Source organism: Gopherus evgoodei, chromosome 3 (genome assembly GCF_007399415.2).
Source record: "Gopherus evgoodei ecotype Sinaloan lineage chromosome 3, rGopEvg1_v1.p, whole genome shotgun sequence".
NCBI lineage: Eukaryota > Metazoa > Chordata > Testudines > Testudinidae > Gopherus > Gopherus evgoodei.
The window spans coordinates 2,584,538-2,608,875 of NC_044324.1; the positions used below are offsets into that span (position 1 = coordinate 2,584,538).

The 24,338-nt window shown below is 53.6% G+C and overlaps 2 protein-coding genes across 2 annotated transcripts in view; one reads left to right on the plus strand and one right to left on the minus strand.

Moving 5' to 3' along the window:
• LOC115647630 overlaps positions 1–11,876 on the plus strand; it is a 35,423-nt gene extending 23,547 nt beyond the window's left edge. Inside the window, exons 6-9 of the mRNA XM_030554329.1 lie at positions 5,732–5,901; positions 7,847–7,973; positions 9,055–9,168; positions 10,362–11,876. Of these exons, the coding sequence (XP_030410189.1) occupies positions 5,732–5,901; positions 7,847–7,973; positions 9,055–9,168; positions 10,362–11,221 (1,271 nt within the window). The 3' untranslated portion in view covers positions 11,222–11,876. The remainder of the gene's footprint in view (positions 1–5,731; positions 5,902–7,846; positions 7,974–9,054; positions 9,169–10,361) is intronic.
• Positions 11,877–13,912: 2,036 nt separating this feature from the next.
• Positions 13,913–18,352, minus strand: PFDN5 (prefoldin subunit 5). Its single transcript, XM_030554494.1, has 6 exons — positions 18,090–18,352; positions 17,338–17,440; positions 16,730–16,761; positions 15,430–15,504; positions 14,373–14,478; positions 13,913–14,244 (listed from the first exon to the last, which is right to left on the minus strand). The coding sequence occupies exons 1-6, from the start codon at positions 18,159–18,161 to the stop codon at positions 14,165–14,167; spliced, it is 468 nt and encodes a 155-aa protein (XP_030410354.1). The 5' UTR covers positions 18,162–18,352; the 3' UTR covers positions 13,913–14,164.
• Positions 18,353–24,338: the final 5,986 nt, after the last annotated feature.

The window sequence follows — 24,338 nt, forward strand, 5'->3', positions numbered from 1 at the left end:
TATATGGTCTGGTACTTCTTTATTTTAATTGCTCCCATCGTGCATAAAGGTGGCCTGAGGAAAGGTGGGGTTGCATTCTCAGCTCTGCCCTTGGGCTGCTGAATGACCTTTGGCAACTCATTTCATTGCTCTGTGCCTCAGTTTGCCCACCTATCAATGGGGAATCTCTCTTTTGTAGAGTGCTTTGAAATCTACTGATGTAACGTGCTAAGATTCTTATGGCAAGGGTACGTGGTAACCCGCGTGTCATGTTCCTCTGAGAATCTGGCCCTTAGAGTTGGTGCTGATCCGTCTTGAAAAGGAGTGTGACTTTCAGAAGGAATCATTCACAGGTGCTGCGTTGAGCTGGCTGAATTTTTTTTTTTTTAATCATCAGAACTTTTTTAAAAAAACTTTTTAGGACTGAAATGTAAATTTTCACTGCCAAAAAGTGATTTTGGATCAAACGTTTCTGGCTCTTTGTTGTGTAAGAGGAATCAAAACAAAAAAAACAGGAATTGACCTTTTTTTGGTTAAAATATTTGGATTTTGAAAACTGAATTCTCTTCCCCGCAACCAGATTCTCCCCTCCCCCCCCCCAAATATGCAGCTTTTTTAAACCAAAAATATTGTTAGAAAGTTTGGAGGAAAAACCAGAAGTATTAGAAATCTCCTGCCCAAACCTTTTCCAACCATCTCTGGTTCTGAGTCTGCTTGAGCCTAATTTTAAAGCCGAGAATCGAGAACCGAACCGACCCAAACCTGATACTTCCCCCCCAAAACCTGTGTCAGCACCGCTGCTGCGTCATCCCTGGGATTGGGACAGTGGGAGCTTCTCATTCCCCATGCCCAGCACCCACCATCTGTCCGCAGTGGCAGCCAGCCCAGGGAGGGTAGTTGGCACGCTCCCTCTGCAGTGCTCAGCAAGGTGGTGTTGGCTGGCAGGAGTAGGGCACAGGGCCACTGCTGTGTCAACCAGCAGAAGGAGATGATCAGAGATGACCTGACCTGACCCCGAGAAGGTAGGGTTGTTTTTAGAGACATCCTGAACCTGACACTTTTCCCATCAGGTTTGGGTCAGGCCGCAGATCTCTAGCGCTCAGCGTTCGACTCCAACCTGAGACAGCGAGAGCTGCAGGTAATATCATGGCAGCGCTGAAACCTTCCCAGTCATTTCTGTATCGAGCCCACAAATCCTGGATCTTCTCATGTTGTGCATCTCAGAAAACAACTGCAGTGCAAATTTCTGCCCCAAAGTCCAAAGTACTAATGCTTCCAAAACTAAATAACGAAGGAGTACTTTCTTTTTTCCTAGTGGGAAAAGTACCTTATTGTCCCTTCTCATCCTCTTCACAAATGCCTGAACTGGCTTTGCTAAACTGTTCCTAAAAAAAAAAAAAAAATGAATTGGACCGGGATGATTTCATCTTAAAGGTCTGAGCAACTGGAAAATGGTGATTATCATGCAAACATGAGCCTGGTCTACACTGTTTTTTGTACCAATACAATTATGTAGATGAGTTCATGGAGGATCGGTCCATCAATGGCTATTAGCCAGGATGGGCAGGGATGGTGTCCCGAGCCTCTGTTTGCCAGCAGCTGGGAATGCGTGCCAGGGGATGGATCATTCGATGATTCCCTATTCTGTTCATTTCCTTTGTGGTACCTGGTACTGGCCACTGTCGGAAGACAGGATACTGGGTTAGATGTACCTTTGGTCTGACCCAGTATGGCCGTTCTTATACAGGTACATCATACCTGTATAAGAACATAAGAACGGCCATACTGGGCCATTGATGGACTGATCCTCCATGAACTCATCTAGTTCTTTTTTGAACCCTGTTGTAATCTTGGCCTTCACAACATCCTCTGGCAAAGAATTCCACAGCTTGACTGTGTGTTGTGTGGGGGAAAAAAAAACACAACAAACAAACTTCCTTCTGTTTGTTTTAAACCTGCTGCCTATTAATTTCATTTGTCTGGATCTGTAAAAGCAGCAAAGAATCCTGTGGCACCTTATAGACTAACAGATGTTTTGGAGCATAAGCTTTCGTGGGCAAATACCCACTTCATCCATATTCTCCAGTCAGTGACTGGGGATCCCAATCCTTGTGGCTTAAGGTTTCCCCTTCTTGAAACCCAAAGCAGATCTGAGATGAAGCAGAATTGTGTCCCAGGGTTCTTATACATTTCCAGCAACCTTTTGGCCTGAGAAAACAATAGGCTTAACTCTCCTTCTCCCAAACATCCTGGCACTTAGCACAGGGTAACTTATCCATGAAACAGTTCAGATACAGGTTACCACAACCTTCAAAGAGACATAGAGACAATAATACTATTTCACTCAAGTATCTTCCTAAATGTTAATATTCCTTTTTGATCTTTGAATCAAAGCTATAGCAATAGACAAGACTTGTTTGCTGACATCCCAAGACCTGAGCAAACACCTGCCTCTAACAAGGCAGACTTGCATTTCAAAGCTCTGTTCATTTACAGATCTTCCTAACCAGTTTCTAAAGTTGGGCCATGGGTCAGGTTGGTCTGTGAGGTAATTAACTCTTTCTGGCCCTGTCACCTTTCAGTGAGATATTATATTACACTCATAACATCACACAACCTATGTGCAACCTGATTTTAAGGTGGGAGGAGGCTGAGAAGCACCCCCACCCAAAAAGTTGCAACCCAACACCCTAATTGCTTTCACAATCAAAAATTTCTCTGTAGTGATTTAAGGTAAGGGTGTTGGACACCTGCCCCATGGTCCAGGCCAGGCTAGCCTGGTATGCTTATGTTCATGTGAGCCATGTTAAGGATCTCTGTTTTTGTGTTAACCACAAACATTAAGTTTCTAGCTCTGATGAGTGTGAAGATACACTTTGTTCAAGATGAGAAATTTAACCCGATGTCGTGATGTCTGCAGGCAGCCTGAAACATTGGCTCTAAAGAGTGTAACCCTCCCATCCTCCATTCATAACGTTTGGGTGTTGACACTGGTGCCTAATGATGAGTCATTTAAAATGTCAATGTTAACGCTTCATTGCTGAGTATTAGACCAGATGGGATGTCAAAGGGGGGTGGGGTTAAACCCAGTGGGAGGATTGAGATTTGCTGCAGAGAGGAAGATCCAGAGGGAAGAAAGGAATTAGACAGGGAGAGAAAGAAAAAGAGGAAGGACAATGGAGAAGGAAGAGAAGCAAAAGGTCGAAATAGCAGCAGATTTTCCCCCCACTGAGGAGTCCTGCATGTGACTGTAAAGCACAGAGCACTTTATAGTGACCGTGGAGTTGAGCCAGATCCCAATCTTTGTGCAAACATCGCATGATTGTCACTGGGAGGTAGATCCGGCGCTTTTGTTCTCCCTGTCTCATGATACATAAACAAGGGGACACTTTTAGTAACACAAAAGAGGGATGAATTCAGGACTAAGCAGAGGAAATACTTTCCCCACATGCCGCCTCGTTAGCCTGCAGAACTCATTGCCACAAGAAATTAGCAAGATGCTGAAAGGGCTGGAACATTTCTGGGACTAAGAAGAGTTGACAATTGAAATTGTGGTGAGCATATTAAACCCAGAGCTTGATTAGAGGCCAGGAAGAGACCTAAAACTGGGGGGCAGATAATCCCACACACACCGTCCTCTGGGGCACCTGGCACTGGCCGAGGTTAGGACACTGGGCTAGATGGTCCGATTCGGCCTGGCACTTCCTAGGGAGCTGGCTGGGGTTGTCCAGGCCCATATATTAGGGGTGGAGATTGTTTTTTCAGGAGGAGTTGGGGCCCGATTGGTGGGGGCTGGGGGGGCAGGAGAGGTGGTGGGTGGGAGTTGGGGGCCAGTTGGCGGAGGGGTGCGAGTCATTGTGAGATGGGGGCGGGGGGGGTGGGAGATGAGGGAAGCTGGGTCTTTAATGCCCCTTTGTGTCTTCTGTGAGTGACCCCCCCCCGCCATGGAGGGGAGCCTGACCCCCCCCCGCCATGGAGGGGAGCCTGACCCCGCCCCCCCCGAGCGGAGCCTGACCCCCCCCCCCGCCATGGAGGGGAGCCTGACCCCCCCCCGCCGTGACCGCGGAGCGGCGCCTGACCCCTCCCCCCACCATAGAGCCGCGGCTCCGCCCGTGCCTAGAGCTCTCCAGGAAACGCGGGGGGGGGGGCGGGGGGCCGCGCAGGGACCTTCCTGTTCCCAGCAGCCCCCGCAGCTGGCGGCGCCCGAGCCCGGCTGCGCTGGAGACCCCGGGCCGAGCGGTGAGCGGGGGGCCCCGATCCGGGGAGCGAGCCGAGCAGGGGGCGGGCAGTGGGGGGTCCTGATCCGGGCAGCGGGGGGGGCCTGATCCTGGCACCTCGGGGGGGGGCGAGATCCGGGCAGCTGGGGGATAATGGGGGGGCTGATCCTGGCACCTCGGGGGGGGCGAGACCCGGGCTGCGGGGGGGTGATGGGGGGAGCTGATCCTGGCACCTCGGGGGGGGGCGAGATCCGGGCAGCTGGAGGGTGATATGGGGGGGGGCGAGGTCCGGGCAGCTGGGGGGTGATGGGGGGAGCTGATCCTGGCACCTCGGGGGGGGGGGCGAGACCCGGGCTGCGGGGGGGTGATGGGGGGAGCTGATCCTGGCACCTCGGGGGGGGGCGAGATCCGGGCAGCTGGAGGGTGATATGGGGGGGGGCGAGGTCCGGGCAGCTGGAGGGTGATGGGGGGGTGATCCTGGCACCTGGGGGGGGCGAGATCCGGGCAGCTGGAGGGTGATGGGGGGGTGATCCTGGCACCTGGGGGGGGCGAGATCCGGGCAGCTGGGGGGTCATGGGGGGGGCTGATCCTGGCACCTCGGGGGGGGCGAGATCCGGGCAGCTGGGGGGTGATGGGGGGAGCTGATCCTGGCACCTCGGGGGGGGGGCGAGATCCGGGCAGCTGGGGGGTGATGGGGGGGTGATCCTGGCACCTGGGGGGGGCGAGATCCGGGCAGCTGGGGGGTGATGGGGGGGCTGATCCTGGCACCTGGGGGGGGCGAGATCCGGGCAGCTGGGGGGTGATGGGGGGGCTGATCCTGGCACCTCGGGGGGGGCGAGATCCGGGCAGCTGGGGGGTGATGGGGGGAGCTGATCCTGGCACCTCGGGGGGGGGCGAGATCCGGGCAGCTGGGGGGTGATGGGGGGAGCTGATCCTGGCACCTCGGGGGGGGCGAGATCCGGGCAGCTGGGGGGTGATGGGGGAGCTGATCCTGGCACCTGGGGGGGGGGCGAGATCCGGGCAGCTGGAGGTGATGGCGGGGCGAGATCCGGGCACCTCGGGAGGGGGGTGAGATCCGGGCACCTGGGGGGTCAAGGGGGGGCTGATCCTGGCACCTCGGGGGTGGGCGAGACCCGGGCGGCGGGGGAGTGATGGGGGGGTGAGATCCAGGCAGCTGGGGGGTGATGGGGGGGCTGATCCTGGCACCTGGGGAGGGCGAGATCCGGGCAGCTGGAGGGTGATTGGGGGAGAGGCTGATCCTGGTACCTTGGGGTGGGGGGGTGAGATCTGGCAGCGGGAGGGAGGTAATGAGGGGGCTGATCCTGGCACCTCGGGGGAGAGGGGTGAGATCCGGACAGCTGGAGGGCAATGGGGGGGGGCCGAGATCAGGCCAGCTGGAGGGGGAGCCCTGATTTGGGCAGTTGGGGGGGGGAGAGAGAGTGATCGAGGGTGGGTGTGATCCATGGCTGCCTGGCCCGCTGCCCATCCTGACCCCTGAGCACCGATGGGACTCGGGGCTCCCACCCCCCGAGTTTGAGAGCAGTGGGTGGCTAACATCAGCTGGGACCTGCCAGCTGTCTCCCTGCCTGCCGGAGGGGTGATTCACCACTGCTTTGTTCTCCTTTATGAACTTTGCCATCAATTACCGGAGGGGGAAGAAATTGTTCTGTTGGGTGCACAACTGTCGGCAATTGCGACACTCCGGGTGAGCCTTTGGTTTCACAGTCTCTAAAAACCAGGCTCCTTTCCTCCCTCAAACCCAGCAGATCTGTCCCAAGTGACATTACTCTTTACCAGGATTGTCCCTGCCACCTCCCAGCTGAAATTGGAACTTAAAGCTGCCAGGAACAGGTATATTTCAGCCTTCAGGCATTCCCTTACAATGCAAAGGAACAGGCCATGAGCATAGGGACATGTGATCTCGGCTGGGGAGGAGAGGTCTCTGGACAGTCCAGCAGTGCAAACCAGAACAACAGAAAACTAAAGCATTAGTTCTGTTTAAAACAAAAATTGTGACTTTGTAAGAATTTTTTCTACTTAATAATTTTTTTAAAAAGCTGTGAAAACAGGCCCCATTTCCTGAAGGACTCATCCACCCCCACATACTACTTCCCTTGTAAGAACTTAATATTGGTATCGCAGTAGAACCTAGGAGCTGTAGTTACAAATCAGGACCGCATTGTGCTAGGTGCTGTACAAAGAAGGTTGGTCTTAGCCCTAGAGACTGTTTTTTGGATTCTTTTGTCCCCCCTCCCTCTCCCCAGATGCATTAGAACATAAGAATGGCCGTACATTAGTGGGATTCTTTTTTTTTTTTCAGGTTGAATCTTCAGTTTAAAAGACAACTTGTAGGGAGAAAGTAGCCAGAAATAACTTCTGGCTGGAGATCCGAAGAAGGTTTCTAACCGTCAGAGGAGGGAGGTTCTGGAATTGCCCCTCCATGACTCCTAGCGGGAGGCTAACACCTTGTGACCCAGTAGGGAGCGGGCTGGATTGACCTGGGAATGTCGTTTTAGTTTTACTGGGACTGTCTGCATGGGAGAATGGGAGAGCAGGGAATGACTTTAGGTGAGGGACGGTACCTGAGCCAGGAACGGGAGTGGGACCAGTCCACACCTTTGCGAGGGAAACTGGACAAAGGGAGAGAGAAGGAGAGAGCTGGCTGGAGGGATTTTTGGTTTCAGTTTTGGGCTGGCTGGGAAGAGGCAGGGAACCCCAAGTCTGAGGTTTAAGATCCTTGCCTCCCAGAGGGACCTGGCTGAGGGGTCCTGGTTGTACCTACAAGCCCTGCTTGGGACTGTGATCCTGTCATCTAATGAACCTTCTGTTTTACTGGCTGGCTGAGAGTCATGGCGAATTGCAGGAAGTGGGGGGTGTAGGGCCCTGACTCCCCCACACTCCATGACACACCTTAACTAGCTTAAAAGCTGGAGCTTGATACGTTTATGGACAGGATTGTATGATTGGGCTGCCTGCGGTATCAAGGGACTGGCCTCTGTGACTCAGGAGGTTCCTTCCAGTCTTGTGTTCCAAAGAGAAGTGACTAGATCTAACCTTACTGAAAAAGCCTCGTCAGAATATTCTGTACCCCCTGGAACAGAGCGGGGAGGCCTCAAGCTGGACTCCCAAAGACCAAGGCCCCTCAAAATCAGTAGCTGCTTTGTGGAAGATGTTGACTTCAGTTCTTAGGAACAGGGAGTGAAAACTCTGGGCTGGATTCTCTGCCTCTCCCCCCCCCCCCCCGCCCAGTTTTCTGCTGCTGTATCTCTAGAGACTTCAGTGCAGTCCCTCCTGACTCACCTTGCGTAGATGACTAGGAGAGGAAGGGTGGCTAGTGCACTAGCCTGGGTCGCCAAACATAAGGGTCCAGATCCTTGCTCTGCCACAGACTTCCTGTCTGACCCCCTCAGGCCAGTTACTTAGCTGCTACATGCCTCAGTTTTCCCATCTGTAAAATGAGGCTAAAGATGGTGTGACCTCGTTTGCAAAGCCCACTGAGCTGTATAAGAGCTAAGTATTATCTCCCTATGCCCCAGTTGCAATGAGACTAATGCTTCCCTACTCCAGAGGGGTGTGATAAGGATATAAGCTGCTGTGCTGCCAATGACAAGATAATAATGAGTTTTTACTTGCTTTGCTTTCTCCATTAGGTGCATCCAGCCACAGTAACGCTGTTCAGAGAGACGGGGGCTGCAGGGGCAAGCTGGGAAAATAGCCTTTGGATTGCCAAGGTGTTGCCTGCGCAGGAAACCCTGACCCACACATCTCGGAGTGCAGGTAATGGTGCAGAGATGTCTCAGTATGCCCTGTACAGCACATGCCTGTTAGAGGAACCCTGGCAGGACCTGAATGGGAGTGTCAGGCTAGGCTAAAACAAATGGGAATTGGGGTGTCTGAATCCCCTAGGCAGCTCTGGGGAGCAATTGCAGCCTTGGCACCTAGATTGCCACTGCCTAGGCACTCTACCTGTGGCTAGCAATGCCTGCTTCTTAGAACAGGGATGATGCAGCACTGGGAACTAGGCACACAGGGCTGGGTTTTGGGGGGGTTCAGCACCCAAAAGTGAGGCTGGGTTCTCCAAGAGCGTTCCTGAACTCTGAAAACAATGACGCCTAAACGGGAGCTGAGCTAGCCCACAGTGCGGTTAGTTAGTTTGTGTCTCACTAGCCCATGTGATATGCTTTGCCCGGGCTCCTTACCAAAGGGTTGGGTGTTTCCTAGACTTCTGCCGAAGCAGTTCTGTTAACCTGAGCTATCAGGAGAAGCTGTTGGAAGAGCTAGATTTGCACTGGGGTTCAGTCGTAGCCCTTTTAAGGGAGGAAGGATGGCCCAGTGGTCAGGGCAGCAGCCTGATCTGGGCTCCGTTCCCTGCTTTGCCACTGACTGTGGGCAAAGTCACTTAGGGGCAGATTTTTCCAGGAAACCTGATGGCTAAGAAGTGCCTCAGTCGGTCAATGCCCACCTCCCATTCACAGCAATCTGATGGCTGCAAGGCAAAGTCAAAATAGGATGCGGATTTTCAACATGAGAGGGTAGTGAGCCCCTGGATCAGCTTCATCGGGATGGTGAGGTCTTCATCAGTTGGTCTCTCTAAATCAAGACTCGGGTGTCCTCTAACTCACCCACTTGTCGTTGGGCTCAGGGCAGGACTCGCTAGCTGAGGTTCTCTGGCCTGTGCTCTGCAGGAGATCAGGCTGTGAGACCACAGTGGTCCCTCCTGGCCTTACTGCTTAACTCCATCTCCTCTCAGATTCAAGGGCTGTATGTGTGGGGAACGGGCTCTGTAGGGTGTGAGAAATGGTGACGCTGCCGTGGGGCAGAGAGTTAATAGGCTGTGTTCTCTTCTCTCCCCCGTTAGCAGGATTCCTGACTCCTCACGTCTCCTTCCCCCTCCAAATGGAGCAAGAAGAGCCGTGCGTAGTGGAGCTCCATGACTCTGATGACCCCGATATCGTTAGACGAGTCTACATAGGTGAGGACGGATACAAAGCCAGGAGCCACCGATCGGTGAAGCGTGGGTGGAGGGAGCTTAGACTCAAGGGGCGGAGGGGACTCTTAGTTCCACCTGTCCTAGCCTAGCGCTCCTCATGTTATGTATGGTACTTGTCTGGCCCCGTTCGCATTGTATCTAAGCACCTTCCAGTTGTCAATGGCGTTCTCCTCACACATCCCTCTGAGGCAGGGCCAGGCATCCCCATTGTTCAGAGGGGGAACGGAGGCCCAGGGTCACACAGGAAGGCTGTGGCAGAGCAAGGACTCAAACCCCCTGGGTCTGCCAAGTCCTAGGCTAGTGGCCTGACCACTGGGCCCTTCCTACATGGATGCAGGTGTCACTCATGAGACTCCTGGGAGGCCCCTCCCCTCAGAACAACCTGCTTTTTCACTTACCAGGTGGCTTTCATTTGAAGGGAAGAGGGTGCCCCGGGGGTTACTGAGTGCAGAATCCTCTGCAGGCTGGTGCCTCAAGGAGCCACCTTCAGGGTGAACCCCAGGTCCCTTGGGTGGCTTTAATTCCTCCATTAAACTGCTAGCGTCCAAAGGGTGTCCTAGCCCCATCCTTCCGTGCCCTCCCCTTGGGATCTCTCCTCCTCCTATCCTCCTTGCATGTGGCAAAGCTTGGCATCGCTTTGTGCAGATCTCTCTCTCTGGCGAGGGACTCATCCCACCTGCAATGGGCGGGGGCGTCATGCTGTGCCGCTGGCTAAGGAGGGAGGTCCCTGCGTGCTCCAGTTTTCAAGGGAATAAGAAAGGGTTGTTTTCAGGGTGCGAGGCAGCTGGGCTCCCCCCCATGCCCATTCTCTTCCATACAGGGTGGGTGGCTGGCTCCCATGTCTCATGGGTCCTGGGCTGTAACTACACTTCCAGCCAAAGGCTTCCCCATCCAGTTCTCATGGGGTTTGTGGGTCACTCTTCTCACCTCAGCCTAGCTCATGAAGGGGTGGGGCTGAGGGGAAGCTTGGGGCCTCTGCTGTCTCTCCCACCCTGAGGACTATGTGGGAGACTTTCGAAGCTGCCTGGAGAATCCAAATACCCGGTTGCTGTGAATTTTAATGGCAACAGGACCTCCGATCCCTTGGGCTGCTCTGCAGCGCTCAGCTCTGGCTTCCCAGACGGAGCCCCAGGGCTGTGCACTTGTGCCAACCCTGGCTCCCCTTTGCTTTCCAGCTGACGACGGCATCGTGAGCGAGAGCGAAGAGGAGCTTCAGCACGAGATCATCCAGACTGTCATCCCCCACAGCCCGCTGGCCAAGAAGCCCAAGAAGAAGGCTTCCCAGAGAGCTGACGGGAACAGCGCCAAAGGCCGAGGGCCAGAGAGCCCGGCAGGGCCACCCCCTGACTATGGCAGCGAGTTGGTTGAATTGGCTGGCACACAGGAGGAAGAGGGGGGGATGGTGGTGCGGCACCGCGGGGCCACCGGCCGGCAACGGCCCTTCATCTGTAACGAGTGCGGCAAGAGCTTCAGCCACTGGTCGAAGCTGCTGCGGCACCAGCGGACTCACACCGGCGAGCGGCCCAGCACCTGCAGCGAGTGTGGCAAAAGCTTCAGCCAGAACTCGCACCTGGTGCAGCACCGGCGCACTCACACCGGCGAGAAGCCCTACCGCTGCGGCGACTGCGGCAAGAGCTTCAGCTGGAGCTCCAACCTCATCCAGCACCAGCGCATCCACACCGGCGAGAAGCCCTACCAGTGTGGGGAGTGCGGCAAGAGCTTCACCCAGAGCAAGAACCTCATCAAGCACCAGCGGACCCACTCGGGCGCCCGCCCCCACCGCTGCACCGAATGCGGCCGCGGCTTCACCCAGAGCACCAACCTCCTCAAGCACCAGCGGCTCCATGCCGCCCGCCAGAGCCAGGCCTGCCCCGAGTGTGGCCAGGCCTTCCGCGAGAGCGCCGAGCTGGAGCGCCACCGGGCCGAAGCCCATGGGCACGAGCCCTACATCTGCGTGGAATGCGGGGAGAGCTTTGCCAAGAGCGCCACGCTCAACCGGCACAAGAGGGTCCACAAGCCCCTTTTCGTGCGCTGAGCGACAGGTGTGGAGCGGGGCCGTGCCCGACACGTGACCACGCGTGGCATCAAGATGCGCTCCGTGTGGTTCAGCGCGTGGCTGGCCGCAGCGTTGATGCCTCCAAAGCATGACTATGCCAGTCACGTGACTAGCTCCACCATCGCGGGACGTGGCTGTCCATGGTATTGATGTGTGCTGAGCGGGGCCCTCCACTGCATCGACGCATGTTGAGCATGCCTGTGCCATCCATGACGTTGCTGAGCATGCCCCTGGCCCGTCATGTGACCTTCCATGATCTCAACGAGCAACTTAGCGTTGGCAAGGCACGTGGCTGTCTATGGTGTCACATGGCCAGCTGCTAGATTGGCCACATGCGACCCGCACCAGCACAGTGTCAATGTTGTGGTCAAAGCCTTGGAAAGCAGACCTCAAAAAAACTCACAGGAGACAGAGCTACAGATGTACATAAGGTGGGGGGCGGGGACCGAGTGTGGGGGTGGGGGATGTTTAAGGTAGAAGCCATAATACTCAACAAGGCAACTGCCCATCCTAGGGAAGCCAGCATCTAGGTGCAGGGGAGGGCATCCTCTCCTGGGGGGTGATGTTAAAAGCTGGATTGTGGATGAGGAGGTGCCTCGTGTGTAGAATAAAATTCTGCTGTTTTGGGGGTGTAGATTCTGTGTGGCTCGGGCTTGTTGGGAAGGAAATGGCACCTTGGTTCCGTATTTGGGGTCCTGCTCAGAGTGGGGGGCCCCAGGTATTGTGCTAATAACGATAATGGGGGCAGGGGAAAATTGCATGAATTAATCAAAGGTTCTTTGTCACTCTTAAGAACCTCGTATCCCCCCCACCCACCCCCAAGCTGGCAGCTTTCTGTGGACATACCACAGTAGGCTAGCGTGGGACAGGACTTGCTCTTTCGAGGGTGTGGGCCGGTTGGAGACTGAAATAAGGAATCGGCAATGGAAGTGAAAGAGTGAAGCAAAACAGAAGCTCAGAACCCAACCCCCAGCCTGTCTGTGTTCCCTCTGGCCTGAGAAAGCCCCTTTGGTGACGTAATGCAAGGCACCTGGCTGGCAGGGAATCCCCTGAGGGCTCCCTCCAGGGCATTGGCCATCCATGCAATAGTGAGGCCTGGCCTAGTTGCATTGGCTGCTCCAAATGGGGGCTGCACCCAGGGCATACAAGTGATAGGAAGAGCTGTTTTCCTTTGCCTGAGGTTTTCACAAGTGATTGATTAGTATCCAGCTCAAGAGGACACTGCCCCCCCCTTAAAGAGCCTGGGCACTCAGCACCTGGAGAAACACAGGCCCCAGGATCTTGATCCCAAACTGCAAGTCACTTCTCTCCAACACCTGGAGTTCTTGGGCATGACTGGCAAAAGGAGGCAGGGCATTTTCCCCCTCTGGGTGACTTGACATGAGCTGTGTCTTGCTACATGGGGTTAAGACCTCAGGGCCTGGTTTTCACTAGGCCAGTAGCCCCCAGCTCCTGCAGGAGTTTCAGACAGGCTGCTTCCGCCAAGGGGAATAGAAACCAGTAGCAGCTCAGCTATGAGGGCTGTCTATTTTGGGAATGAAACTCAGCAGGAACCATCAGCTGGCATGTCTCTGGCCAGCTGTGTTGATGCGCAGTAGAGGTGCTGGTCATAGAGGTTTTCTCCTCTAGCTCTGTTCACCACCACAGAGGAGCTGTGCACAAACAGAAACTGAGATTGTTAGTTACCTAAGGGATTTGGACACACCATAAAGGGAATCCAGGTGTCTGAATCCTAGGGGGAGCGTTAAAAAGGTTAACTCTAAGGACTGCATCCAGGGACAACAGAGGTGAACCAATCTCCCTTCCTGCCCCTCTCAGCAGCTGGAGACAAAGAGGGAGGGAACTCTCCTGCCTCTGAGCAGCTGTAGGGAAAGAGCCAGTGGCATAAGATGCTGATCAGATGCCTGCTTCCAGCTTGGGCTTAATTTCCATGGCAACCCTCTGCTCAAGGTCTACATGCAGCTTGAAGCCTGGCCAGTATTACCCCACCCCCAACCACATCACATCCAGCCCATCAAAAACCCATCACATCAAGGCCTGGCCCCTGCTGCCTCTCAGAATGGTAAACAGGCACTTGGGGGCAGCAGGGAATGGCCACTGCTCCTCATAGCCCTTCCTCCTCCCCCTAGCAGGAAACTGGGTCCCTGCTTGTAGTGCTCAGTGGCTGGAGAGGAAACGGGGGGGTAAGAGAAGGGCAGGCAGGGGCCCTGGGTAGGACCAGGAGGTACATGTATCTGACAAGAGACATACCCACAGCTTGAAATCCAGCCAGGGGTTAAGGGTGCTGGTAGGTGCCAGTGACTTGCCTTGTGTCGGGTGCTCACCAGATGCCATGAGGGAATCTTCACACCAGCTCACACAGGAACCACCTTGTTTCCCTATAGCACTCCAGCCCAGACCTGCCAATTACAGACTAGGGCTCCCTGAAGAGGCACCCCCCACCTCGATCCCCTGCCCCCCTCCTCTTCTGGAGCCAGAGCCACCATTCCAGTAGGGCCTTTGCTGTTGTGTGGAAGGGGCTCAGAATAGGGCAATGGACAGAACCTTTAGACAGACAGATCCACCCCACACATCAGCTGGCAACAACTTCCAGTGGATTCACGGCCACACTGACAGCTGGAAGGCGTCCTAGCCCCACCCCTCATGTAGCTCTCACCAGAGGTGGCCGAGTACCATTCAGCACTGTTTTAATTTATCTCACACATTGGTATCACCTGCCACATTCAAAAGGGGACAAGCTTCCCACAGGTTTGCATTTAAGACACTGCACACACGTAACAGCCACCAGCACAAAGAGCAGATGCTTCCCGACGGCCGGAAGGGTTTCGGCCCCAGCTGTTTCCTCGGTGATTTTAAGACGCTGCTCGTAACAGAACAAAATGCCTCAGTCACGCCGCGGCGTGCGGGGCCCGATGCCAAAGGCTACGCCTTCGTTGCTGCAGCCTGTGAAGCCCCCATGGCCGTTAGCTGCTGGATCTTCTGACTCATCATTTCCATCACAGCTGCAAGGGAGAGAACACACACACACACTGAAGGGAGTTGGCCAGGGGCTGTCCTAGCTGTTAATAGGCGGGTCCCAGCTGTGGGCACTGCCCGAGAACCAGGCCTGCCAGAAGGCCAACATGTGTACCTTGTTTCATGGCATGTTTTTCCTGCAGTGCCGGCTGAATTTTCTCCATCTGTTTGGTCAGGAAGTCGATCTTCCTTTTGAAGAAATCTCGGGCATTGTCTGCTGTCTGCAAGAGGAAAGGTGGCATGATATGCCCACCCTAAGGAGAGGCAGGCACCTGGGGAGGGGGCTCACCCCCTGCCTGAAGTGCAGTGACAATGAAGCGATGCACAGGACAGAGGGTAAATACTTGAATTGCTCCAGGATTTGGCTGCTCAGGCAGTAACATGCTTAGCCTTTCTACGGCACCTTTCATCAGAGCACCTCAAAGCACTAAGTAATGAAGCCTCACAGCATGCCTTAGTTGTAGGTGTACCTATATATCACCTCATCTGCTACTGAAATGCAGCCACCTCGGGTGGAACATGACAGCTGTCCAACGGCGCATCCCAATGCCACAAAACGAGATAGAAATTGATGGCACTGTCTCTGACTGAAGCAGCAAGAGGCGACAGCACATAACCATGCATCTTTGGCCAGGGCTAAACCCCTGATACTTGGGGAAAGGGTCACTGGAGTGTTAATGGTCAGCAGGCTGGTTTTATATCTGCCCTGACAGATGGTAGCATCCAGCAGCAGAGTCGCCCAGCAGGCTGAGGCACTGCTTCAAGGGGAAGAGTGCACCACCACTGCCTGCGGTACCTGCTTGGATTTTGAAGGTTTCTCATCCAAGAACCCACCTGCTTCGCTTGCAAGACCCAACTGCAGCGTAGACCAAGGAGGTCTGGCTAAGGGAATGCAACCCAATCCCCAAGCAGAGAAGTGCAGTGCACTAATCTCACTGGCCATTTACCTAGCCTGCTGTCACACACAGCCTGCCACTCCCAATGGAGGGCCTGCAGGGTGTACAGCAGGAATTCTGTGCTCAAAGAGTGAGTGCGTTTTGTACAGAGGTTGGGGTGGGGAAGAGATGGCTTTAAGTCATTTTATGTGCAGGTAAAGCGCATCCTGCCGCTCCCTGGAGCACACCAAGTCTAATGCTGCTGTCACGGTGGGTTGGCTCATGAATGCCTCCTACCTTTTCTACGTAGTAGCCTGTCCCCACGTCTACCAGCACGTGGCCGACGTCGGAGAGCTTTCCGGGGACGTACATCTGCCAGGGAGGTCAAGGGAAAACACCAGACCAGCAGGGGACCCATAAGAGAGCAACGAGGTTATGGTGATAGGTCCTGGGCAAAGCATCTTAGCTCCAAACCTCCTGCAAGGGGGCAGATCCTGAGCTGTTATAAAGCAACAGAGCGCCTTTGAGCACTGGCAGATCTGAGAGTGCAATCTGCCACAGCTTCAGTTTATTAAAGCAATGTTTTACTAGATTATATTGTGGTTGCAGGTTGAAGGCTTGACCAAACTCATGGCCCCACTGAACCGGGTGCTGCACAAATGTAGAGAGAGAGAGTCTCTGTCCTGGAGAGCTCACAGTCCAAAAAGACAAGACAGAGAAGGTGGGATGGGAAACTGGTAAAGAGAAAGGATGTGATTCACGCACGGTCACACAGCAGGTCAGTGCTACAGCTGGGAATAGAATCCAGGTCACAGGCCAGTGCCCTAACCACTGGACCATGTTGCTAGACATGAACTGGGCAGGCCCCATGGGAACGACTAGAACCAATTTCAACAGGAATCAAAAGATCAGATCAGTCCCAAAGCCACTAGGTGATGCTTGGCCAGAGGAGAAACCCAAGCCAGGATTAATGGGAGGAGGTTGCAGAGAGATACCAAGAGCATTGCAATATCCCAGTATTGCTGGAAAAATCAATTGGCAGAGGAGGCAGCAGGGACTGAGCATGGAACTAGAAGCCCCTGTTCATTCCCAGAGCAGGGGCAACCCATGCAGCAGCAGGGCAAGTGCCCCCAGTGCATCTTGGCCAACAAGCCTCAGCCCTACCACGGAGTTAGAGGGGAGCTCGTGCTCTACCAGCCTCCTTGGTTCTTGGTCCCTCTGGCAAGGAGGACGCTAATGGGCCAGCTGGAGTGTGGGTTTGGGATGTGGATGGCAGGCCACATGGAACAGCACAGATCATTTAACAGAGAGGACACTGAAACAGCTGTCCAATGGGAGCAGCTTTGGTCACCCTCAATCCAGGCAGGATTTAGACTAGTGACAAAAAGGATCCCTGTGACTGTTCCCAGCCTCCAGTCCCCTGACTGGAAATGTTCAGCTCTAGCCTGCTAGCTGCCAGCTGCATCCAAGGCAGAGCAGGCTGCATCCTTGGGCCCGGAGGGTTAAGTTCCCCGTTAGGGTAGAATCAAAATGCCAGGGTAGCAAGGAGCCAGAGCACAATGTCAGCAGCATCTTCGAGGTGGTGGGTAAAGGATACAGAGCTGGTTAGCGGGACTAGCAGCTCCTTCCCTGGAGACAGAAACAAATGCCTGTTATTACCCAGACACTACCCGCTACCGCACAGTATGGGGGGTGGAGGAGGGCTCCAAACAGCAGTGTGGGAGTGGGGGGTGCCAAAGCTGCCTGGGACACCCATGACTATGGGGTGCTCATCAGCATTCAGAAGCTTTGCACAGTTGGGTCAAGTTAATAGTAATGCTTGGCCCCTCCATAGCATCCTTCATCCAGATCTCAGAGCTCTTGAATTAATTACACATACAGACCCTGTAAGGAAACTGAGGCACCAACCAGGACCGTGGCCTGCACAAGGCCACGCAGCAAGTCAGTGGCAGAACCAGGATCAGGATCAAGGAGTCCTGGCTTCCAGTGGTTTGCTCTAACCACTAGTGAAACTTCCCTCCCCTCGGGACCTGGTCCCTGGGATGAGGGAGGCCATTCCAGGTGGCCAAGACAGATGCCCAAAGCTGGAGGATACGAGCAGCTCGGGGGGCTTAACAACGCCAAGGGGGGCCCTCTGCGACTGCGCCCTTCCCAGACGGGCCTGGGGTGGAAAGGGGGCTGAGGTGCAGGGGGGTCTGCACCCACCTTCATTGCTTTTGCTGAGCACATTCAGACAGTCCTTGGCTTCCACGTACTTGGTCTGCACCACCTTGAGCTGGGCGATGGAGGAGGAGAGGAACTCCACTTCCTGGGGGGAGAGCGCAGCCCAGCGCCCACGGGGCGGGGCAGAACCCGGCGTCACTGGGGGGCAGGAGAACAGAGCTCGGGGTGGGGGGCCTCAGACAGGGCTGGGGGAGGGTTGCGGTGGGAGTCTCGGGGGGGCGGGGCTGGGGGGGTCTGGCTGGGGGGGCGGGGCCCCTCAGATGGGGCTTGGAGCGCGCTGCGGTGGGGGGGGTCTCGCGGGGCCCCTCAGACAGGGCTGGGGGAGGGTTGCGGTGGGAATCGCGGTGGGAATCTCGGCGGGACTGGGGGGGCGGGCCCCTCAGATGGGGCTGGGGGGGTCTGACGGGGGGGCGGGGCCCCTCAGATGGGGTTTGGAGCGCGCTGCGGTGGGGGGGGTATCGCTGGGGGGGCGGGGGCGGGGCCCCTCAGACAGGGCTGGGGGAGGGTTGCGGTGGGAGTCTCGGGGGGGGCGGGGCTGGGGGGGGGTCTCGCGGGGGGGCGGGGGCGGGGCCCCTCAGCCGGGGACTGGGGGAGGGTTGCGGTGGGAGTCTCGGGGGGGCGGGGCCCCTCAGATGGGGCTTGGAGCGCGCTGCGGTGGGGGGGGGTTTCGCGGGGGGGGCCCTCAGACAGGGCCACGGGGGTGTCTCTCTCGGGGCTGGGGGCGGGGCCCTGACCTGGTCCAGCTGGTTCTTCAGCACCTCGAGCTGCGGCAGCGTCAGCTCCGTGATGTTCACCTGCTGCGCCATCTTGGGGGAGAGTCAATGAGCGGGCCGGGGGGCGCTCTGGGCCGGACACGGAGCCACTCTATGGTACGCGACACCTCCTCTGGACTCCAGTCTCTATGGTTTCCTTGGGCCAGCCATTGCTCTGTAGGGCTAAGCCTTCACCCTGCTTCCGGTCGCCATTGCTCTGTGGGGAGAAACGTCTAGTCTACTTTCCGGTCGCCATTGCTCTGTGGGAATAAACGACCAGTGTACTTCCGATCGCCATTGCTCTGTGGGGTAAACGACCAGTGTACTTCCGGTCGCCATTGCTCTGTGGGGCTAAACGTCTAGCCTACTTCCTGTCACCATTGCTCTGTAGGGAGAAACGTCTAGCCTACTTCCGGCTGCCATTGCTCTGTGGGGGCTATCCTCTACTTCCGGTCGCCATTGCTCTGTGGGGATCAACCACCATTAGAGCCTATGCTGAGAAGTTCAGAAGCGAGGCCTTGCTCAGTTTCAAGGTCAAGGTGGCCTACAAGGTTACAATGTCAGTCCACCACAGCAGGGATGTGTCTGTCTCGTTCTTATACCCCAGGGGGATGGTCCTTACAGCACTAAACTGCTAGACCAGACATTCTCACACGGGGGATGGGGTGGGGTGCAGAGTGTATCAGGAGGCAGAGGGGTTGGAGAAATTTAAGGAAAAAAACTGTCCTGCACACATTTTACCCACAGCACGGAATAACTAGCAAAGCTGATTCCTCCAGAGGTATCAGGTCCTCAGCGGGCAGCCTGCTGGAGTTCTGTTGAGCTTGCATACCATTATATAAAGTCGGTGCCTTCTGTGCATTAATCCCTTTGTGCACATTTAATTGTAAGCAGCAACCACAATCAGTTTTGGGCTTTTGCTCTTATTACAATGGATCGTTGGCTCTGTTTGAATCAATGCCTTACTGTTCTTAATATCTAGGGAGAGTTGCAGGTTGACTTTTTGTTAAAGCGGTATCTGTACTTGTGTGGCAAGAGGCGGGGGTAGGTGTGTAAACTACTATAGGCACAAAGAAGGGGGCACGATCAAATAAGCTTGAGAATGACTGTCCTAGACTGATGCTGGAATCCCCCTGCCTCCCCCTCCTTATCCATCAGCACACCATGGGTTCCTCAGTCTATCAGAGAAAGGAAGAACATGATCCACTGTCTGGAAGCTGAAGCTAGATAAAATTAGAGTGGAAATAAGGTGTCAATTTTTATCAGAGAGTAACTATAGAAGCAACTTATCAAGAGGCATGATGGATTCTCCATCACTGGCAGTTTTCAAATCAAGATCGGCTGTTTTTCTTCAAGATCTGCTCTAGGAATTATTGCACAGAAGTTCTATGGCCTACGTCATATGGAAGGTGAGACTAGATGATCACAATTGTCCCTTCTGCCCTTGGAATCTATGAACTGGAATCACCTGATGCTGACCTCCCAGGCTTCAGAGGAGAGGCAAATAAATATAATTAAAGCAGATAAATTGCTATTAGCAGCATAAAGTCACTGTAAGCTATTTTCATATGTACAGAAAGACCTGCACATAGTAACTGCAGGTCAAAACTAATTCATGTAAATGAACAGCTAAGATTGATTTGCATACAGGTTAATTAGTTCCATACTGTTTAACCCCTATCCTGAATATTTCTGCAAGATCCAATTTTCCTCTAAATCAGCTCCACAAGGGTCACTTCAGTCATTTGTGGAGCAGGCTAGAGCAGTGTATCCGTGGACAGTAACCTGGCAGAGTTAGACAGAACTGGAATTAAGGCCAAGGTCATGGGTGCTAATGGCTATAATTTTTAATAAGATTTTCCAAGATGGGTTCAGGACCTTGATTTTGGGAGTTCAGTGAAAGATGGCATTTCTACTACAGATCCCCTGCTATCATGCCTGACTCTTAGTTTACTAGCAAGACTAGTCAGTCAGGGTTATTGGACTGTTCTAAGTTTACTCAGGGCACAGAAAGTCATGGGGGACAGAGGGAAACTTGAGAACAACCTAACACAGAGGCCCCAGCCCCTTTTTACCCACAGCGTGTTCACCGAGAGAGGCTGTCACCTTACCAATGTAATAAACTCACATTAAAATAAATGTGCAATGTAAGCTTTTTGGGACGGGTGGTCTTTTCATTCAGTTTGTACAGCCCCTAGCACAATGGGGACCTGCTCCTAGGCACTGCACACAATACAAATCAAATAAAGAAGGCAGTCCAATAATCAGTGACAGCAAGTTGGATGAACATCAGATAGAGGGGACAGCCTCAGCTCTTTGGGTTTTACACAGCTCCATGAGTAGTCATTTTACATCCAAGTTGCTCCTTGGGGTGCTTAGAGGACCTCAGCGTGATGTTTTTCATAGAAGCAGCAACAGGCTTTAAGCTAGGGCTCTCCAAGCACAGAGGGAGACTCTGATGTGATAGCACTACCTACTAAAGCAACAGACACACACACATACACGCTGGTGTGAAGGTGCAGGTTAGAAGGGAGAGGCACACCTACCCTCTAGAGACCATCCTACATAGAGGGAAAATGAGGGGGCTGGTGCTGAAGGCAGTTATTAGGCAGCATTTGGCCACTAAAATAACTCAGTCAACTAGAGGCAGAACTACAGCCAAGCCCCCCTGTAGTGTGGGGGCTACTCCCAAGCAAGGCAGAATAAGTTGTTGCAATAGGGCACAGGATGCTGAGGCCAGAGATTTGGATTCTAGGACCAGCATTTCCACTCAGTCTGTGGAACCATCAACCAAGTCACTTAATCTGCCCTGACTCTGTTTCCCCTCTAGACAAAGTAAGGTCATGGCCTCCCTTTACGAAGATAGGGCTGTGGGACACCTAATGCAAGTTTTCTGGGGATAGGAGAGAATTCCCCCATCACCACCCCCACCCTTTGTTCCTGGAAGTGTCTACAGCAGCTTCTAGATCCACTTCCAGCTCTCCTGATAGCCATGCTTCATGCTACTCTCCCTCCTTGACTTTGTGTATTGACACAATCCAAACTACCAAGCAAAGAGTGAAACCCAAGCCACTGTTAACAGCTCTGAAAGTCAAATCTCCTGAAAACCCTCCTGCCGGAAGCCTGCAGGCTGCTGGCATGGCACGTCACATGGCCAGAGCCTCCCCTGAGACATAAGAACAGCCATTCTGGGTCAAACCAAAGGTCCATCTAGCCCAGTATCCTGTTTTCCAGTAGTGGCCAATGCCAGGTGCCCTAGAGGGAATGAACAGAACAAGTAATCATCAAGTGATCCATTCCCTGTCACCTATGCCCAGCTTCTGGCAAACAGAGGCCAGGGACACCATCTCTGCCCATCCTGGCTAATAGCCATTGATGGATCTATCCTCCCTGAACTTATCTAGTTCCTTTTTGAACCCTGTTACACTCTTGGCCTTCACCACATCCTCTGGCAGAGTTCCACAGACTGACTGTGTTGTGTGAAGAAATACTTCCTTTTGTTTTAAACCTGCCACCTATTAATTTCTTTTGGGGACCCCTAGTTCTTGTGTTATGAGGAGTAACTAACACTTCCTTATTCACATTCTCCATACCAGTCATGAGTTTATAGCCCTTAGTCTCTTTTCCAAGCTGAAAAGCCCCCATTTTATTAATCTCTCTTCAGACAGAAGCCATTCCTTACCCCTAATAACGTTTGTTGCCCTTTTCTGAACCTTTTCCAATACATCTTTTTTGAGATGGGGCAACCACATCTTCACCCAGTATTCAAGATGTGAGCATCCCATGGATTTATATAGGGGCAATATGATATTTTGTGTCTTATCTATCCCTTTCTTAATGATTCCCAACATTGTTTGCTTTTTTGACTGCCACTGCGTGGATGTTATCAGAGAACTATTCAGGGAGGCCAAGATCTTTTCCTTGAGTGACAACAGCTAATTTTGACCTCATCATCATTTTATATGTATAGTGGGGATTATGTTTTCCCATGTGCATTACTTTGCATTTATCAACATTGAATTTCATCTGCCATTTTGGTGCCCAGTCATCCAGTTTTGTGAGATCTTTGTGTAGCTCTTTGCAGCCTGCTGGGAACTTAATTGTTTTGAGAACTTTTGTATCTATAAATTTTGCCACCTTTTTACTGTTTACTCCTTTTTCCAGATAATTTATGAATATGTTGAATAGGACTAGTCAGACCCCTGAGGGAAACCACTATTTACCTATCTATTCCTACCCTTTGTTTCCTATCTTTTACCAGTTACTAATCCATGAGAGGACCTTCCCTCTTATCCTATGACAGCTTACTTTGCTTAAGAGCCTTTGCTGAGGGACATTGGCAAAGGCTTTCTGAAAAATCTAAGTACACTATATCCACTGGATCCCCCATATCCATATCCTTATTGACCCCCTGAAAGAACTCTAGGAGATTGGTGAGGCATGATTTCCCTTTACAAAAACCCTATTGACTCTTCCCCAACAAATTATGTTCAGCTATTTGTCCGACAAGATTGTTCTTTACTATAGTCTGAACCAGTTTGCCTGGTACTGAAGTCAGGCTTACCTGCCTGTAATTCCCAGGGTCACCTCTGGAGCCCTTTTTAAAAATTGGCATCACATTAGCTATCCTCCAGTCATTTGGGACAGAAGCTCATTTAAATAATAGGGTATAGACTACAGATGGTAGTTCTGCAGTTTCACATTTGAATTCTTTCAGAGCTCTTGGGTGAGTCCCATCTGGTCGTGGTGACTTACTACTGTTTAGTTTATCTATTTGTTCCAAAACCACCTCTATTGACACCTCAGTCTGGGACAGTTCCTCAGATTTGTCACCTAAAAAGAATGTATCAGACATAGGAATCTCCCTCACATCCTTGGCTGCAAAGATTGATGCAAAGAATTCATTTAGTTTCTCCACAATGGCCTTGTCCTCAAGTGCTCCTTTAGCATCTCAATTGTCCAGTGGCTCCACTGGTCCAGAAAAGAAGCAGGGGCCTCTGCAAATCTAGAGCAACAAAGCTGCAGTCCAATGCTACAACAGGACTCCAACACACTTGAGGCCTTCAGGGGCTTGCCCCCCGCCCAGTCTGGGCTTTGTACTGGTCTACTCAGGAAATCTAAATCTTAAAAGCCCCCAAACACCCATCAGATCTAGGTCACCCTGCCTCAGCATGAAGGATGAGGAATGGGCTACATAACCTCTTGCCATCCCTTCCGGCCCTGCATTTCTGTGGTTCTACACCAGGAGGGTTTTGCCAGTGTACCAGTAAAACCCTCCTGGTGCAGAGGCCTCCATCTGAGGTCTTTAGTCAGCTATGCTGCTGTAACAAACCCCTTCCCCAACCAACTCTGAGGCCCAAGGTGGTTTTTTAATACCATAAAACAGCTCTCCCCCACTCCACCCCCACCATTACCAGCAAAACTGCACCCAAGACTAAGAGATTCTCCCTCTCTCATCCTGACTGATACTGGCAAAAAGACATCCCAGCCCCAGTTGGAGGATAGAATGGCAGTGACTGAAGGAAAAAAAGCCAAGTGTCGTAAGGTGTTTTGTCCAATGCAGGCCCCCTACCAGCACATGGGGTGTAGGAAGATGGCCCTTTGAGGGGCAACAGTGGCATCTAACCTTCCAAAATAATCACTGCCTCAGTTTACCCAGAAGAGATTGGTCTAGATCAGAGGTGGGCAAACTATGGCCCGCGGGCCACATCTGGCTTGCGAGACCCTCCTGCCTGGCCTGAGCTCCCGGCCTGGGAGGCTCGCTGTTCCCTCTCCCCTGCAGCCTCAGCTCACTGCACTGCCGGCACAGTGCTCTGGGCAGCAAGGCTGGGAGCTCTTGCCGGGCAGCGCAGCCGCAGAGCCGCAAGCCTGACCCAGTGCGCTGTGCTGTGGTTGGTTCCAGCTGGGCAGCACAGCTGCCTCTCCTAGTGCTCTGGGTGGCACAGCTGTAGCGCTGCCAGCCACCGGTGCGCCAGGCAGTACGGTAAGGGAGCGGGGGGTTGGATAGAGGGCAGGGAAGTTCAGGGTGGTGGGCAGGGGTTCTGAGGGTTCAGTCAGGAAGGAAAGGGGGGTTGGATGGGGCAGGGGTTCCGTTGCAGTCAAGGGATGGAGGGGTTGGATGGGGCAGGGGTTCCAAGGGGTGAGAAGCACGGGGGGTTGGATGGGGGCAGGGGCCAGGCCACACTTGGCTGTTTGGGGAGGCACAGTCTCCCCTAACTGGCCCTCCGCACA